Source organism: Gymnodraco acuticeps, unplaced genomic scaffold, assembly GCF_902827175.1.
Source record: "Gymnodraco acuticeps unplaced genomic scaffold, fGymAcu1.1, whole genome shotgun sequence".
Taxonomy (NCBI): Eukaryota; Metazoa; Chordata; class Actinopteri; order Perciformes; family Bathydraconidae; genus Gymnodraco; species Gymnodraco acuticeps.
Window position 1 is genome coordinate 2,113,998 of NW_022990947.1, and position 20,050 is coordinate 2,134,047.

General features: G+C 46.3%; 1 protein-coding gene across 2 annotated transcripts; it reads right to left on the reverse strand.

Moving 5' to 3' along the window:
* Positions 1 to 511: 511 nt before the first annotated feature.
* Positions 512 to 20,037, reverse strand: ndufaf2 (NADH:ubiquinone oxidoreductase complex assembly factor 2). 2 transcript variants are annotated; one of them, XM_034234845.1, is made up of 5 exons: positions 19,833 to 19,958; positions 6,083 to 6,208; positions 4,342 to 4,431; positions 3,325 to 3,365; positions 980 to 1,228 (listed from the first exon to the last, which is right to left on the reverse strand). In XM_034234845.1, exons 2-5 carry the CDS (start codon positions 6,111 to 6,113, stop codon positions 992 to 994), a joined length of 399 nt encoding a protein of 132 aa, XP_034090736.1. In that variant the 5' UTR covers positions 6,114 to 6,208; positions 19,833 to 19,958; the 3' UTR covers positions 980 to 991. The 2 variants fall into 2 exon arrangements, with proteins under 2 accessions (XP_034090735.1, XP_034090736.1); XM_034234844.1 differs by lacking the exon at positions 6,083 to 6,208 and having other exon boundaries at positions 512 to 1,228; positions 19,833 to 20,037.
* Between the last annotated feature and the right edge of the window lie 13 nt (positions 20,038 to 20,050).

Genomic DNA, 20,050 nt, shown 5'->3' on the forward strand with positions numbered 1-20,050 from the left:
TAAAGTATACATCCCCTCATCTTTAATTGTATTGTAACTTTGAGCCAGAGTGTATAATTCAATTTTTATGTTCAGATTGACAGAAAAGCCTCGGAATGTCAAACAGAATGACATACAAATCCATAATCCATACAAATGAATCACAAATGTTTAGCAGCCAGTCATATTTAGCATTTGCAAAACTGCATGTGAGAAGGGAACTTGGGTGAAATCGACACATTATTTAATGTAAGCTTAGTTTAAGCTTCTCGCCTTTTCTGATTACAGGGTTTAATTTAGAGTTAAAAGTTATGTTTTATACATATTCCAACCTGATGAAACATTTGTTTTCCTTGTGCTTTATCAAAAAAAATTATGCTTTTCATGTTGACAAAGTAAAATGTTGCTCTTTGAAGAACATTTAAAAAGGATGCACAGTATATTTGGTCATGGCTGAGATCTGCTCTTCTGATCACCTTCAATTTATACATTTACAATATTTATATTTTCTTGAGATTAAGCAGTCAATATAGATATTACCAAAGTCACAATTTATTAGAAATTATTTCTTGCAATATCCACAATGCATGACACAGTATCTATAATTGACTATTGTGAAGTACAAGCATTTCACTTTTTCCTTTTGGCTCCATTGAATCATTACTTAAAGTCAGCTTCAAGATGAGTGACTATTGTCTTGATTATATACAATGTATGTACACCAAGGGACTACGGAAATAAAAACCTGACAATGTAAAACAATCCAATAAAACATCCTTGAAATTATTACAGCCTAGATAAAATAAAGAGATTTAAACTGGTTATTTCTGAAGTCGCAGGTTGTGGTATGGACTTGAATTACATTATACTGAAAGTTGCTTCTAAAGTTACACTACAAAGTTTCAACTGAATGGGAAATATCAGTTTCACATAGGTAGTTCTTTATTGCAGGGCTTATCTATTGGATTGTGTTTTATTGTACAGCGGTCTCCCTGAATGTGGATGTCTCAGTCTATTTCTTGGGCAGCCAGGAGCCGGGCTGAAAGGTGTTGGCAGTGCTGCTGGGGTCCTCGCTGATCTCCTGCTTCCCGAAGTCGGTGGAGGCGGCATGGCCTTTGGCAAGAGTCTTTGCAGGAGTCGTCACAAGACCATCTTCATATTCCTTGGCCTGTAGGATCAGATCTTTCTCCTCCACCTCCCTGGCCTTAATTTGGATGTTGTCCCTGTAAGACTGATTCTTCAGAAGCTCCTATAAAACACAGAGGTGGACATACATGCATATTCAGTGTTTTTGCAGTGTTCAATACATTACATATAAGATAGTATAAAACGTTTTAATAAATCGTGAAATTCAATAATACAAAATAAATAAACAGTCAAAAGAATGATGGAAAATCAGTAGGCAGGATGTGGCTTTGAATCAGAATGTATTGACATTCAAAGCAGTGCTTTCCAGTCATACAAAACAATAATGTCTTGTGATATAATCAATTTACATCACCCGATCACAGATAAGTGTCAGAGGATTGATGGATGGATTAACCTATTGAAAATTGAATTAATTTAAGTTTTTGCTGAAATCAACACTTCCTATTTATGAGTCGATAAGCTTCCTTTCTTCCGAAGCCGGCAGTGTTTTCTACAGTTTTTTTGCTGTTGACTAAAACTCCCCTACTCCTGAACATGCAGTCCACTTTCAAAACAAACCCACGGTGAGTTATAGATGTAAAGTCTCCAAACAGCATACAACCTGATTAAAAAATAGTTTGAACTAATGAGACTGTATATAGAAGGAAGGAAGAAAAATAACCTACACGACATGTTGATACTTTACTTAAATGTTTTTACGGATGTTATGTCTTGAATTTATCCTTGTCATAGTCTGATTTCTTATACATTGTGGGCTTTATGGGTCGGTGACCCTTCATTGTAAAACGTGTTTAAAATCAATAGTAAAAACATGCTTATACATTTCTTGATAGATTACATATAGCAGCCATGCAATATTGCCAACGATAGCCACCAAGGTAAAATAAAAGGGGCAGCAACCACAGTTTAATGGCATGGCATCCAACACTTCACAAATAAATCATTACCAGACAGCATCTACCAAGTTCTGTGATGTTGGAAAATAGAACCAGTTATAAGTCTCCTGCTTACTATTCTAACCCTGTTTGTCCGAAAGGCACAACAAGTAAATTGCCTAGTCAAAAGTAGAAAGATATAAAAATGCATTGAAAATCTTCCAGGGACAAATGTGTGTGTGTTTGCGTGTGTAGAGTAAAAAGTAAGACATTTACTAGCAGATGACCAAGTGTGTTCAGTTAACCTGCACTATATTGTCCAATAAAACCTGGTTAAAAATGTAGTGTTTGGAACAGATTGGTAAACTAACATGACAGGAGGCATTCGCAGTATAAACAACCAGTCCTCATGGAAACAATTATAGCCTGAAAGCAGTCCACCAGTGGAATAGTTACCCACTTGAGCCACAACTAGTGTCCAGTGATGTTAGCCTCTCCCTAGCATGAGAAGCCAGAAAAGAAGGGAGGACTGGGCATAATGCTGTTGTGTGTTGGCACAATTGAAGGACTGGAAAAGAGAGGGGAGAGCTGTGGCCAAAAAGCCCCGCTTTGGGGAGAGAGACAAACATACTGAGCTGCTTTTCCAGCCTGTTAATGACAGGATTTAATCCAATCAATTTATGTCGGCTTGGACCGGGAAGAGAGGGAGCGTGACAAGGGGTAGGGTAATGTGCTGGGAGTGAATCCTTGGCCACATCAACACTGTCCAGCTGTCGATGGCAGCTATTGGGCAGACGCAAGGCAGAAAATTGGAAGAGAATGTTCTGGCAATAGAGACAGGGGATGGCATTGGCCACTGGCAAGGAGAGAGGACAGAGAGACAGAAAGAGTGCCTCGGTATCGGCCTTCCAAGGGATTTCCTATAGACCTACATTTCGCCGTCCAAATAATTTCCAGCATTCTCACATTTAAAGAGCAATAAACCCAGTGAGAGGTACGCGAGGGGAAAAACTGCAGTCCTTCACAATTCCTATCCTAGAGACTGCCAGAAATACAACAACACTGGGAAACAGAAAGTAAACTAGGACATGGTGTCAGTGAGCCGCTTGTTCAGAAGCTGTCTTTGCTCTTCGCCATCAATGCACTTCAGCTGCTGTTTATTTTAACACCTGTCCCCCGAAAGTTCCAGGATTCAGTTCCAAACTGTAAGATAAAAACAAATCAAAGCCGTTCCTTGCTTCTATCTTTCCCTCCCTTGTAACCAGCCCTCTAGAGTCCAACCATCAGCACAGCGGGGAGGCTGGGGGGGGGGGAGACGCACCTCGACAGAGGGGGGCTCCTTCCGTCTGCCTCGGATCCACGCTGCAGGAGAGAGGAGGAAAAAAGAAGAGTGAGAACACCCACACAAACACACGCAGCACAAACAAAACCTGCAGTGATATTTAAAAGCTGCTATAGCATCGCTGAGTTTCAGGGCACAATGGTAGCTTGGTGAAAACAGAGTTACCAAGCAAGATGGGAAAACACACAGTATCTAGGGTTTTTATCATTTCATTTAGTGAACTATAGGGAAACATGCAGAATGGTAAAAGTTACACACATGATAAACTCAAAACCATAATCCTGCTTTAGTTTAGGCAGAGCAGGGCCACTGAATGCTGTGTCTCAGAAGAGACAGTAGGAGTCTGCTCTGATCTTTGCATTTGAAAGTAGACATTGTCATTCTCCATCAGTAGCTCTGTCCTTCTTTCTCCTCCAGAGTAGAACTGTGTATGTCTGTCATATTTTTTCACTTTTAAAAGGAGCTCTATTTTGGCTGAGCTGGTTGCACAGCAGAGCAAGTTAAAGGGAGCCAGAGAGAGAGAGAGAGAGAGAGAGAGAGAGAGGTTTTCTAACTCTTCCCCCAGCTAGCACAGGGATTCTGGGCCTCTTTTATCCCTTTCTTATTTGCATCCTGATGAAAATGCATGAGGGATGGGGCGAAGCAGGATGAAGGGTTTAAGGTGGATAAAGCCAGTCTGAGACAGAGGGAACCGTTTGTATCCAGTTGTAAGACATTTGAAACACTATTTTTGATACGGTTGTATAACACCAGCAGAAGGCGTCTTTGATAAACTCATGAATACACTTCTCCCAACCCCCCTCTTGCAGTTTGAGACAAAAAAAAGAAAGAAAATCAATGGATTAGCCTAGGCCCCAATAGATACAGGCATGAATTTGTTATTCCATTTTATTTGTGCAGCCCTTTACTCTGGTGGGTAGCTTTCTTATTAACATTGTCATTTATCCATACTAGTGATATTAAAAGTATAACAGTGATGCTGCGGTCCACACTTACAGTCCCACTCCATTGGTATGCTGCCTTCCACATATGTATATTCTGTAACATTAGCTGCCACCACCATCCGCCTGGCACGGACCAACCTGCCTGGGAAACAAAACAAAAAGTAGAGAGGAAGACGGCGAGAGTGAGATAGAGATGCTCAACAACGATGCATACAAAAACGCAAAGGAATACAAACACACACATGAGGAGCAGACACAATGCTCTCAGACACACAGATACAGACGGACGCACAGACACACAAATACTCAGAGGAATGACAGCACTGTGACAGGCCATGGATGATTACCTCGTGGCCCTCGGGCCCTTCTTCTCAGATCTCGCTGAGTGGCTCCAAATCTGGGCTAAGCCTTTATGCAAATCAGCCTGACTTTAACCCAACCAACCACAGCCCCCCTCACTCAAAGCCTCTTCCAATCACAGCACTCTGGCTAACAATGCCCTCCAAAATCAACATCAAGCCGAGCAGGAGACAAAAGAGGTCAGATATCACAGAGAACAGGAGAGGCACGAGCTGCGTGGAATATTAAGTGCTCCTCTCCCTATCTGTATACAGCACGATGCTCGCTAGCAGCAAGGCCACCGCCAATTATTTTTGGTCGAATCTGCTGATTAGACAAGTTTGGCTGGCACACAATGACATGGAGATGGAGGTATATAGGGGGGTGGCAATGGAGAGGGATGGAGACAGAATAAGAGGGGACAAGATAATTAAAAAAGAGCAAGTTGTATCTTTGTGAGTTGCTACAGAGCTTTATACAGTGTTCAGAACAAGTATTTCCATAGTTTCTCCTCGCTGGTAGCTGGATGTCCATCGCGCGCTCCCATCCTTCTGAGAAATGATGAAGCAAGGACGGAGGAGGTAGGAGGGAGAGAGAAAGAAAGAGAGAGAGAGAGAGAGAGAGAGAGAGAGAGAGTGATGATGCATGGCAGACATGGCTGGGAGAAGAGAAATGGATGGGCAAGGAAAACAACACGCTCCAAAACACAGACAATCTGTCAGGATTCCATCACCGTTTCTCCGCAGATGACTGGACATGGACAAATGGAGGCAACCACCTCCATGCACAGCGCAGACTGATGGCCTTAATGTTTACTTCAGCCATAACAGATAGCTACTGCACCGAGATGGATGAGTGATGACATTTCAAAGTGGCTAAGTGTATACGGGAGTGCCTTATAATAAAAGCTTATCTGTTTTCTTCCAATGAAGACATTTTTCATGCATGTGCTGCTCTGCAATTATGCCTTATAAAGTGATGATTCCTTCCCATACTTTATCCATTTAGTAATCAGGTCAGCTAATTAGGCTAGCATTGCTTTGGTTCTGCTTTGGTTCCCACTAGATTGTCACTATAAGGCCTCACAGGCTCCAGCTTTCTGGTATCCAAGTCTCACAAAAACACTGCATTCTCTCACCTAGCTGGCCCAGCAACATGTAAAATGCATCCTATGATCCTCATGTTTGTTTACATGCCTTACAATGTCTCCTGAGGAACAGCTTTCTAGAAAACCCCCATGATAGCAGAACAAAAACAACTGCCAGCAAACAAAAGACTGTTCTCAAGGCAATACTCACAAATACATTTAACAGGTATGCTAATTAAAACAGATTATATCTGTATTTGCATTGGTGTGGGTGGCAGCAGACTGAAATGGTACAATTATGATACAGTCCCCACAAGCAATGTGCTTAACTAAAACTAATAGCTAATAAGCATCAAGAAGCACCCACCTTTTCTCCATCTCTCTCCACTGCGGTGCATCCCCCCCTCTCCATTCTGTCACACTCCAACCGAGCGCTCATCTTGTCTTGTTGCTTTTGCAGCATGACTAAACCTCTTCCACCATGGCTTTTATCCTTGGATTTGAGTAACAAATACAGTATGTACATATATTTAGGAAACATGGCTGATCGTCCCAACACATACTCATTGGGAGGAGGCTTGTCAGTGGGACTGCTGTGAATATCGCTCTCTTGGTATTATTTTAGATGGTACCACTCCAGATAAACACACACAAGCTAAAGCTTTATAACGTGCAATTCTACAAATATATTGCAACATTTTAACATAAACACATCCTGTTACCTCATGTGAGATGATTGAAGATGTAGTAAAGAAATGTGATGACTTGTGGATATTAGGTTTGTGATTACAGATGTAATCTACACGTAACATAGCATAACAGAATTGGCCTGGCACATTGTTTGCATAGTGATTACTCAGCTGAGAGGGGTGCCTGCAACTAATGATTACTGTCATTACTAATAATTAATCCATAGATTATTTAAAACAAAAAGTATATTTTCAAATCTAAAAACAGACCATAAAGGCATACCTTAAAATTGCTTACTTTGTTTGACGAACAGTGAAAAAATAAATAAAAATGGACTGTTATAATAATACATTACAGTTGGAAAAAACAATAAGCCCCTTATATTTAAAGCTGTAGTAATAAACACTGTGTTCCAATCCCTCCCCCCAATCATTTTTGTTATGGATGAACCATTTGTCTCTGAAATCAAAGAAATTATATAAAATGTTGATCATAAATTACTAGAGTCCGAGGTTGTTTTTTTAAGTTGATATCCCAAAATTGTGTCATCAGGTTAAGCTGCCTTCACAACACGATACATCAATGCAATACCATTTTCACATTGACGAGATTAAATCATCAAATGTTTTGTATTTTACCTTGATAAATATCAATCAAGACTAGTTGGCTATCAATCAGTCAAAATACTTAAATTCCCTCATTATCGACTAACTGAATTATATACTCCTTAGTGTTAGTTTCATAAAGTTTATCATAGTCATACAGGATCCCACATCCAGCACAGTTCAGACCTCAGACAGACAGAGAGAGAGAGAGGTATGAAAGGTGTTAGGAGCTCTCCATCTCAGCGGGCCCCCATGTGACAGGTCTTCCTTCTCAACACTCACAAGGGGAAACCTACTTATCACACACACACACACACACACACACACACACACACACACACACACACACACACACACACACACACACACACACACACACACACACACACACACACACACACACACACACACACACACACACACACACACACACACACACACACACACACACACACACACACACACACAACACACACACACACACACACACACACACACACACACACACACACACACACACACACACACACACACACACACACACACACACACACACACACACACACACACCACAGCCCACACCCCACACACACACACACACACACACACACACACCACACACACACATCACACACACACACACACACACACACACACACACACCACACACACTCACACACACACACACACACACACACACCCACACACACACCCACACCACACACACACACACACACACACAACACACACACACACAACACACACCAACACACACACACACACACACCACACACACACACACTGGAGAGCAGGGAGATTAACCTGAGGGACAGGAGCGAGGACGCAGTCTCTTACCGTGAAGGACAAACGCAGCGCTGCGTTGTTGAGGGGGAGGGGCCAGCGGCAAGAGGAATGAAATCCCAATGCATAAATATTCATGAGCCATCTCACCTGTCTGAGCGCGACTCATCTGTGAGCCTAGCTGTGGAACCGGGGGGAGGAGGGGAGAGGAAAGGAAGGAAGGGAGGAGACAGGGAGGCAGGATGGGTGAGGGGTTGCCTTGGCAGCCAGATCGGGAGCCAATCAAACGGCAGGTACACCTATCTTTCCCGTTCGTTAGAGTAAGACGTGATGCGCTCTGAGGGCTGCTCTTTGAACCCTGAACACACCCCGCTAAACTCCATCACCTGCTTCAACAGACACACACACACACACGCACACACACACACAACCCCCAACTTCACACATCAGCTCCCAGGTGAGAGCTGCTCGGGGCGACCTGAGAGGTTTCTCACCTCCACAATGTCATTCCGGGGCGTCTTGCTCGCTGTGTGTCTTCCTCCTCCACTCGTCTTTGATTAAAGACACAGTTCTGAGGGTAACACACATAGAATGGCAACATCCGGGAAATGGAGAGCCCAAAATAATCCTATAAAAACTAAACGGATTTCCAACTGGTGGACCTCCTGCTCCTCATCATCAACACAGACTTCTTCTGCACCACCACGTACACTTGCCTTTCAACAGATTGCAATTTAGACAAACGCTCCCACCTGGAACTCAATCTCAAAATAAAGAGCTTCTTCACATTCTGCATGATAGCGAGAGGTACACTAAAGCAGTGAGTGTTGGGCCTGACACTGTGGTGCAGAAGCAGTGGTCCCATCATCCTGTTGTGAGCCTAGTTCAATTCTCTCCAGCTGAGCCGTGTGCAGAGGAGGGATGGGGGACCAATACCTGCATGGTAATGGACAGCTTTATGAAGATGGAGTGATCGGATAAGCATCAGTGATACAAGGACAACCAGGTACCAATACCAGCACCCTGTCCTTCCCTCCTCTCTCTCCAATCTCTTATCCTGTAAAAAATTAAAAATAATTGAGGGGATGTGTGATGCCTGTAACCATGGTTACCCATTAGCCCTGAGCCTAGTGAAGCTGGTTTAGAGGGAAAAGGCCAGCCGTTGTTTTGACTCAATTCTGGTAAAAGGAGGGGCTTACAGGCGTAAAGTAGGCCTGCCACTGCTGCTGTTTGCCTTTTTTATCCAGCCCTCATTCTGTTTGTCCCTGTTGCTGTCGATCCCGCTGAGGCTTGAGCGACTCACGGCAAAACAGAGAAGAATAATTCATAAAAAAAGTAATAACATGCTGAAAAGAGTACTCTGATTTCCCCTGCGTGTTACTTTTAACTAAACGCAAGCATACTCGAGGGTGAAAGGGATACTTTACCCCCTTCCACTTACGACCACCCGTCCTCTTGAAGTCCCGTCTCTGCACGATGGGTTATAGAAAAGGACCGTGGCGAGCCAGGAAGTCAGCGTCCTTTGTGAGGCTGTGGAGCGGTGTGCACCCCCCCACCACCTCCTCCTCCTCTCCGGCTCCTCTGAGGCCCATACGTGTGATGTCCATACAACAAGCTGTCCACCCCTTTCTATTCACCTCCATCACTCTCATCCAACCCCCTTCCTTTCCCTTCCATTGCACCTTCAGTCCCCCACTCTCTTCCTCCATTAACCTACCTCCACCTTCTCTCTCCCCCTCTATCTGTCTGCCTGTTCCACCCACTCATTTCACCCTCTTTCTGTCAGAAACCCTCCTTTTACTTTCACTCAAACCATTCTTCCCACTATATAATTTCACCCCATATGTCAGCATCCCCCTTGTTGTTTTTCACTCACTTTCTATACCCCACCTTCTTTTGCACCCTCTGTGAATCTCCGTCTGCCTTATCTTTCCTTCCTTACTCCTAGCCTTATTTCTCTCTGCCTGTCTGCTTTATTAAAATATTCAGGATTGAATAAGCAGCGACAGGCTCCAGGAGATGTCTGCTTTGTGTTGGTCTGTCTGTCTGTCAGCCTTTCTGGCTGAGTTTCTGACCGACAAGGAGCCCCTAGCCACCTTACCGGCCATTTGACCAGAAAGCCACACGAATGCACTGGACAGCGAATCAGCGCCTATAATTATTGTAATTAATTTGTTGGCACCATCAACTGCCTAGGGTTTTTCACCACGTCGCATCATGTTAAATGTGTAGGTAGTGAATCAAACATGTTTACAGAAACAGGTCTACTGTTAAAGCAGTGTTTAATAGACCTGCAAGATGCTTAGAGTACCGATATTGGAGCTAGGCCCATTTGTAATACTCTACCGTAAGAAATAAATGTGCCTGTTTCTTATTGTGAGCATCCATCTTTTTCAATGCCTTTTTAATGAAGTAGTCAAACCACTCCATGGTGTTCCACCACATACACATACAAACACAAACACACACTTGGCAAACGGTGGAAAGCAAGATGAGCTAAACCCACGTGGTTTCGTTAACGATTAAACAACCTTCATTTAATCCCCATGCATTGCAAAGCTGCTGATCAATTCACATGATTTACTGTAGCTGCTCTGGACATAGCTGCTCCATTGCAAACACTGACTTGGTGTCCTACTGTATGATAGACCTTCCTTCATCACACCCTGGGGATGACTTGTGGCAGAATAAACAGCCATTTGGACCCTCGTCTCTCTCCGCTGTGACTCTTTCCATGGAAATATGCGGCTTGAATCAACGCTCTGATGACACACAGCCATCTGTTGTTGTGTTAAATGTGTTTGGGCATGAAGTGGAGAGAAAACACACTTGCAGTTTTTTTTCCTTTTTTAAAATACAAAGCAGATACTAATGTGCACATACACACAGTGTGTAGTTTTTATGCCAACACATGTACACAACCACAGATGCACACACTGTTATCACAACACACACACCTCCTAACTCAGTCCCCAGAGTCACCCAGCCTGAAATAGCAGAATTGAGGCCTTTTCAGTTTTTCACTTCATAGAACATAGCTGGGGAATCAAATAAATAATAGACAAAGAAAGAGGGATAGTGATAGGACGACAAGTCAATGCATCTTTTCTCTGCAACAGCGTGGCGCACTTCGGAAGAACCTCTGAATCCCTTCAATTCTCCACACAGTGGAGAGGACCAATAGATTAAAACTGCATGGCACACACTGCTAAAATGAATAGCGCTAAAAATACATCCTTTTTACTAAGACATGAAAGGAAACTGCCTTTCCTCTGTCCAGTATTGAGCAGCCATTGATTCCAAGACAAAGGCTACACCTCCTCAAAGAGGTAAGAAAAATAGCAATCATACAGGCAATTATTTTCAAATGTGCCTGCAGCGGCCGATAATGTCAGTGCGCCTCTCTTCCTAAATAAAGGGAGGAAAGGCAGGCGTCAAAGCTGCAGGCCCACTGCTGAAGACGAATGAGCCCATCCGCAGAATGCTGGGCTTTCATCTGGGCAGCATGACATGGTGCCCCATGCAGTGTGAGGCAGCGCTGGGCCTGGGGGACAGACGCACACAGAAAGAGAGAAGAATATAGATTCTCTATTCAGCTCTATAGAGCCAACACCAAGGCAAATACCCTCTAAAGACCAGTGGCCAGATTGCCAGTGGCTTTATCTTGTAGCCCTGCCATAGACAACAATCACTGGGGCTCCACAGCCTATACGCAGGGGTCGGCAACAGGCGGACCGCGGTCCAGATCCGGACGCCGACCTATACGGATCCGGACCTACAATCAATACATTAATAGGGGATTTCAATTTTGACGGGGCGATTCTATTTTAACCGCCACCGACAGGGGGCGAAAGAGACGGGTGAGCGATACAGGGAGAGAAACACAGAAGAAGAGATGAGAGCGCGGCAGAGAGAAGCGGAGATGAAAGTGAGTGAAGACAATAATTAGCGATACAGGGAGAGAAGCGGAGAGGAGAGTGAACAGGCGTGTTAGCGGCAGGCAGGGAGAGACAAATAATTACACATGGCGCTCTCCAAGAAGAGGAAAGTGGACAGTGAGAACAGAGCTTTTAACCCTGAGTGGACGGACTCATTCATGTTCATCCTTCCCACTGGGAGCATAAAACCAGTGTGTTGTGGTGACACCATGTTTGACCATAATTCACCTTTTGTATTGTGTTGCCACACAGACCCTTTAGTGGGAACACTTAGCTTTAGCTTGTCATTCCTGCCTAGCTTGTCATACTGAGCAGACGTGTATTTACCTTCTTCATGTTATCCGATAATAAAGAGTGGAACTCTATTCTCAACACACCGCCTCCGACTCCCTTTCATCGGCACTACACTGGTGACCCTGACGTTTCCGAGAAAGTTTCCGGAAACTTAACGAACATGGCTGAGCGCGATGTCTTCGTAAAACTGCTGGAGTTCTGGGAGCACGCCGCGGAGGCATGGTTCGCCCACGTGGAGGCACACTTTGCCTGCAGGCAAGTCCGCGATGGGGACTTAAAATATTACCACGTGGTGGCAGCGCTGGGAAGCTCCACTTCATTTCAGGTTGGTGGGATTTGTCGCTGCTCCCCACACTATGGCAAATATGAGGCGATTAAGGCCCTTCTCCTTAAGACATTTGGCTTATCTGCTAAGGAGAGGGCCCGCCAAATTCTGGACATTCAAGGTCTAGGGGACAGCAAGCCATCTCAACTCATGGAGAGAATCTGCTAGGGGGCGAAGATCTCCGGATTGTATTCACGGAGATTTTCCTGCGTCACTTACCTCCCCGGGTCCAGACGGCGCTGGCCAACACGCCTGTCACGGAGCCCCGTGCCTTGGCTGAGGAAGCGGATTGTTTTTTCCTGGCTACACGACAGCCCGGTGCAGAGACGTTAGCCGCGACGCTCAGCGGCCCATCTGCAGTCAAGAAAGCATGGCGGAGGCCGGACACGGCAGTACCGAGCCGGCGTGGAGACACCGGAGAGTGCTTTCACCGCACGTTTCGAGACAATGGCGAAGAAATGCATCGTTCCGTGCAGCTACAAACCCCCGGGAAACGGAGGTGCCGGCGCTCAGTAGTGGCCCTGAGCGTCGGCGGCACGTGCAGGCTCCTCTTCGTCAGCGACAGCGTTTCGGGGAGCCTGTTTCTGTGTGACACGGGCGCTCAACGGAGCGTAGTTCCCGCATCAAGTGAAGACGTTACTCGTGGTGGGCACGGACCGCGATTGACGACGGCTAACGGCGGTCCCATTCGCACGTACGGCGTGAGGCCTATGTGTTTGTGCATCGGAGGACAGCGTTTCAGCTGGGATTTTGTGACAGCGGACATTTTGTTTGGTTTTCTTCCCTCGTGTGCACACTTGGCAGCGCAGTGTACGACGGGCTGTCGGGCTCGCTGTCGGGGGCAGACATGTTTCTCAGACTGTTGGTCGAGTTTCCAGACCTGTCGCCCACCTTCTCTGCGCTTACCACTAAGCATGGCGTGGAACACCATGTCACTACCGAGGGGCCTCCTGTCTACGCCAGGGCCCGGCGGTTGAACCCTTCCAAGCTGGCTGTAGCGAGGGCGGAGTTCGCAACCATGGAGCGCCTGGGCATTTTCCGCCACTCCGACAGTCCTTGGGCTTCACCTCTGCACGTTGTCCCCAAACCGAACGGCGGGTTCCGCCCGTGCGGGGATTACCGCCGACTCAACGACGCCACTACGCCTGACCGCGATCCGGTGCCGCACATTCAGGACTTTTCGGCGCATCTGGCCGGTACGGGGGTGTTTTCCAAGGTGGACCTGGTGCGTCGCCCATGCACCATGGGCACCTGGTGCCCATGGTGCATGGGCACCAGGTGCCCATGCACCCCCTGGACATTCCCAAGACAGCAGTGATAACGCCTTTTGGACTTTTTGAGTTCCTGCGGATGCCTTTTGGGCTCAAGAATGCTGCTCAGACGTTCCAGCGCCTGATGGATTCGGTGCTGCAGGACCTGCCTTTTGTGTTTGTCTACCTCTACGTGTTTGTCTACCTCTACAGCATACTCGTCACTTCGGCACTTCAGTGCAGGAGCACTGTCCCACCTCCGAGCCCTTTTTACGCGGCTCAACGAACACGGATTAATCATCAATCCTGCAAAGTGCCAGTTCGGGATGTCTGACATTGATTTCCTGGGGCACCGCGTCACCAAAGGCGGTGCACCACCTCTGCCAGCAAAGGTGGAGGCTGTTGCGGCTTTTCCTCGCCCGCTCACAGCCCGGTCGCTCCGTGAGTTTCTGGGGATGGTTACTTTTTACCACCGTTTCATCGCCCGGGCCGCACACATCATGCGGCCGCTGTATGAAGCGTTGAAAGGCAAGACCCCCGTCCAGGCGATCAACTGGACAGCAGAGGCGGACGTCGCTTTTGCTGAGGTCAAGACCGCGTTGGCTCAGGCGGCTTTGCTGGCACACCCATCATCTACGGCTCCCATCTCCATCACCATGGACGTGTCGGACTACGCAGTCGGCGCAGTGCACGAGCAGTGGGTGGAGGGCGCTTGGCAGCCGCTCACCTTTGTCAGCCGCCAGCTGACGCCCAGAGAACGCAGGTACAGCGCCTTTGACCGTGAGCTCCTGGGTCTTTGGTTGGCCGTGCGGCACTTCCGTTTCATGCTGGAAGGCCGGGAGTTTACGGCGTTTGTCGACCACAAGCCGCTCACCTTCGCCATGTCAAAGGTGGCGGAGCCTTGGTTGGCACTTCAGCAGCGGCAGCTGTCCTACATACCAGAGTTCACTACGGACATTAAGCACGTGGCTGGCAAGTCGAACCTGGTTGCTGATTGCCTCTCCAGGGTCGTCATCGGTGCCGTCCAGTTGGGTCTGGATTATAATCGCATGGCGGCCGACTAGGTCGCTGACCCCGGCGTCCAGGCTCTGAAGCTGGAGAGCACTGGGTTGTGTTTGGAGGACGTGGTGTTCGGCGACGCGGGCATTACCCTCCTGTGTGACGTCTCTACGGGCCTGGCGCGGCCTGTCGTCCCTGCCAGCTGGAGGCGTCCTGTGTTCGAGGCTGTGCACGGCCTGTCACACCCCGGCGTTAAGCCTTCGGTACACTTGGTGGCGACGAAGTTCGTTTGGCAAGGGCTGAAAAAGGACGTGAGGACTTGAGCCAGGGAGTGTGTGGCTTGTCAACGCGCGAAGGTGCACCGCCACACGAAGGCCCCGTTGGAGCGTTTCCTGGTGCCTGAGAGGAGGTTTGATCACGTCAACATTGACCTGGTTGGTCCATTGCCTTCCTCTCAGGGGTTTTCCTACCTCCTCACCATGGTGGACAGAACGACCCGTTGGCCGGAGGCGGTCCCGCTCGTTTCGACGTCGGCCGCAGACGTTGCCCGGGCCTTCATTGCAACGTGGGTGTGTCGTTTTGGCACCCCGTCGGACATTTCCTCAGACATGGGCTCTCAGTTCACGTCCGAACTCTGGTACGCCGTGGCAGGCGGTTTGGGGGTTAAGCTGCACAGGACTACCGCTTACCACCCTCAGGCTAACGGCCTCTGCGAGCGCTTCCATCGCTCCATGAAGGCGGCCCTCAAGGCCGGCCTTACGGACGGTAACTGGGTCAACAAGCTGCCCTGGGTGATGCTGGGCCTGAGGACCGCACCTAAGGAAGATCTGCATTGCTCTACAGCGGAGATGGTCTACGGTGAGCCGCTGAGAGTTCCGGGGGAATTCCTCCCAAATGCATCAGCTCCCTGGTCTGCCACGGCCCAGCGGGTTTTCCTGCGAGACGCAGCGGAGGCTTTCGCTCCAGTTCCGACTACTCAGCACGGTGCGCCAAGGTCTCAAGTTCCTGCGGAGCTACGCTCGGCTGGGCACGTTTTCATCCGTCACGACACACACAGAGGCCCCCTGCAGCCCCCTTACGATGGACCTTTCCGGGTTTTGGAACACGGTGACAAACACCTGGTGGTCGACATGGGCGGTAAGGCTGAGCACGTCTCAGTTGACCGGGTGAAGGCTGCTCACTTGGACCTGGACCAGCCGGTGGTGCTGGCTCGGCCACCGAGACGGGGGCCGCCCCCCGGCTTTGATTCCTTTCAGGGAATGTGGACCTGTTGTTCCGGTCTCTCCTCTGACGGGGGCCGCACAGGCGGAAGTCGCTGTACCGACTCCGGTGCGCAGGTCTCGTGGGGGCAGGCGGGTTGTTCCTCCCCTCCATACGGATTTTGTTTACACGTTAATTCTGGGGGGCTTGTGTGGTGACACTATGTTTGACCATAATTCACCTTTTGTATTGTGTTGCCACACGGACCCTTTAGTGGGAACACTTAGCTTTAGCTTGTCATTCCTGCCTAGCTTGTCATACTGAGCAGACGTGTATTTACCTTCTTCATGTTATCCGATAATAAAGAGTGGAACTCTTTTCTCAACACACCGCCTCCGACTCCCTTTCATCTGCACTACAGTGTCTCATTTGTTCAGAGACCGTGGCGCTCATTCAAAGTGTTTGACCAAACATTCCCTCTCAAGTCAGAACTGAGTTCACAACAAATAAGCAGTCTCAGAGCCCAATAAAACTAAATATCGTTCCAGGGCACTGGCAGGCTAACCGAGGCTAACCAATGAGCACCTGCATTTGTGTATGAGAATGGCCCTGACACAGTTTCAGCCCACATTGAAACTCCTGGCTGGACAAACTCAAACTCAATTCTCGCACTGAATTAAAAAAAAGTGAGTGAGGGACTGCAATATAAGAGGGAAAGAAAGAGAAACTTTAAAACTGTTCAATTGTTATGATGTGTAAAGACTGATATTGTTCTATAACCGTCTGAAACAGTTAAGTCATGATGTGAAACGGTTAACAAAGAAAAAGGGAAACTCAAGCTGCTGCCACATTTTATTTTATTTATCTAAAATTAAGCACTTTTAAGATGCACATATTTTCAAAATCTATTTTATGTATTTTCTCTATTTATTTTTAAATGCAGCCCGAGAGGAACATTACACATATCCACAGTATTTACTGTATATCTGTATAGTTCAATGTTAATTGACAATACATATTGTTGTTTATGAATTGTACTTTCTTTATTTGATTGGCAGTCAGTTGTTGATTACATGCAGACGTTGATAAAGCTACAGGCTACTTCAATATATATCACACTAATTCATAAAGCAACTTAGACATTTTGATGTTCCGGACCTTTGCATGGGGACATTTTCTCTAACTGGACCTCGTTGAAGTTTAGTTGAATATCCCTGGCCTATAGCATAGTTCTCTCTGTGGGGAAGAAGCACACAGTAGGCCTCTTAGCTGGACCATTTCTAAAGACACGGACAGACATTCCCCCTCTCTAGGCGTGTACTTCAGACTCAGGCCTTTTCATTTTGATGTGCAGCAGCATCTGAGGAGAGGGGGATATGAAGCACTCTGCTGGGTATAACCCTCCACACTGCTGAACTACTCCAATGTTGTGAATAGAAATCTTCACTAGAATGTCTTCAAAGGAGGAAAATCGAGAGGCAGCAATGGTAGGGAGGGGCAACGGAAGGAAAGACTAACTAGAGGCAAATAAAGAGGTCACCCGAAGGAGAAGAATGGGCAGTTGTTGAGATTAGATAGGACACAGTCACGTAAAAAAGCAGCGGCTTCCTTTTATTTTTCTGTCTTAGCAGCCATTAAAACCCTCATATATAGCCTACCACACACAAGAAATTGCTTACGCCCCAGTTTTCTAAAGTTAACAGATTGAGAGAGGTAGAAAATGGGAGCAGCAAAGCATAGATAAAGGTAGAGAGGGATTGCCTGCATACTAGGGATGGACAAATGAATAGAAGAATTAGGCAGAGTTGAGAGGGAAAGAGAGATAGAGAGAGAGAGTCTCCTCACCTACTTTAACCACTATGTGCTGCAGTGGAAAGCCCTGCGGTCCATGCCTTAAGGCCCTGATCCCACGCTTGGCCTATCAGTTTAAGATCAAAAAGAACCCGCTTTAGCAAGACATATGGACTGAATAATGCATCTGCTTTATTTCCACAAGGCTGGACTGGGTGAGTGGTAGAAATAAAGAGGAAAATGTGTGTGCCATATCTTTTTATGTGTGTATTATAAACGTATATGAGGGTATATGTGTATGCACCTGCCTTGCATTTCTGAGTGCGTTTGTTCAGAAACCAGTTTTTCCACAGGCCATCCAGCCACTCCACAGTGTCAGTCATTGTGATTGGGCAGTGATTATGGTAGCCTGTAGCGTGCTGGAAAATGGTCTTGTGTGATGTCTCATTGAAATAGTCTGACAGCCAGGGGTTGAGGAGCAGCCTTGTAATGAATTATAAATATGAGGTGGGCACACGTTTTCCTGCAAACTGCTGAGAAAAGGTGAACCACAAAGTCAAGTTCAGTCAGAAAGATAGCAGGCCTGGGACCTGCCAACGGTCGGTCCAAAACTGAAAAAACAAACTCTTGGCTTCACTCTCTGAAAAAGCATCACTGAATGTTTGCACTGGAACATACCTATTCAGCTCATGCGTTATTGAAGTTGTATACTGTGGCACCAAGAGAGGGAGACAAACACATGGATTGGAGGGATTACTGCTGTGTAGTGTGTATCCCATATTAGAAAAAAGACAGTGTCTGCAATGGAACTGAACTCATTCTCAGGCATAAGATTCCTAATGAATATCACGATGCATAATATCACTTTGCTAATAAGTCAAAGGTCCATGGCTGGTTAACCAACAGTATAATGTCTGGAAGGTTGGCCCTTTGACCTTTGACCAATGCCCTATAGGGACCACAAGGGGAAGGGGAAAGTGGGATTAGCTGTGATTCTGCTAATGAGTTCAACTAGAATAGGCATTCTCAATTCAGATATAGTGCATCACTATATTTCATCCATAACAAGTTCCTCTGCAGGTGTGGATCTGACATTGACACATAGATAATGTCAATGTTCTGAGTGTTTTTGTTGTAAAACTCTCATTGTCTCATTTTAAAATGACACTCAGCTATGATGGCATCTCCTCCATGTAAATATCTTGCAAAACACAAGGGTGATGTGCTGGGCTTCTCAAATTAAAAAAATGCCCCTGATGCCATCTAACCTTCTTTACTATTGCTAAGTTGAGTCATAACAATTGCCTATCTCTCTCCATCTCCTAAAGTTAGGACAACTGAGGAATGACTCACGGTAAAGCCAGACATTGAGTCCACTAGGCCTACAACTGTGTCCTTGGCCTTCAAGAAGGTGTGAAGGACATCATTGGCATTCCACCATGGATTAGCCTGATGATGACACAGTTCTACTGCTTGGCTTGAGCATGACAAACTAGCACTGCCATGTCTCAGTAGGGATATATGACCTCCTTCTGAAACCTCATAACAGACAAGAAATCATTTCCCCTGGAACAGTGGAGGACATGCTTTCTGCTTTTAAGGCCAGTGACAGTGGAACTGCCATGTTTTTGGCGGCGGAATTACCGCTCCTATTATTTAAAGATTTGAGAGAATATATTATTGATAGAAGCAATAAGGGTCACTTGGGGTCATATTTGTCAAATAAATAAAAAAATACACTGAAAAGGGAATGAGGAGGACCCTTTCTGCTTTGAGGGCCCATGACAGTGGAGCTGCAGTTATTGTGGCCCCAAAATGAGTTAAATGTTAATCTTGCTCAATTTTAATACAGACTAAATCTATTTTATACAATGAGATGTTCTGGGTGAGGTATTTGCTCCATCTACTGGCAAGCTTTTTACACTACAAGGGTCAAAGGGAAGAAAGAAAGTCATACATGCGCAATACATTACATACAAATAGATACATTGCTGGAATATCAATATGTAATATGCAGTATTCTTAACTAGATATCAAAACAATCAGGCTAAGAAAGGCTAAATTAGTTATGGAGTAAACAAACAGGGCCAGGTACAGAAGAAGCTTACTGAAGTTTAGACGAGGCTTTAAAAAAGCATGCATATCTGTAGGGATCAATACTGTAAATACATTCATTACTGGCTAAAGTAAGCACAACAAAGCTTGATTTAGAGGTCATGTTTACCTGTCCATGTCTTCTGTTCTGGGATATGGTAATATGTATTTCCCAAATGGTCTGTCCCGACGTGCTCGCGTACTATTCCAAACGTACGCCGTAAAACTCCAGCGACCCTGTTCATATTTACAGGAAAACTTGAAGGTTTTTGAGTATTTCGTGTCCCTTGTTAGATGTGTGTCCTCTCACTGGGTTGTTTATGCAATACTTCATATGTTGGGAATAGA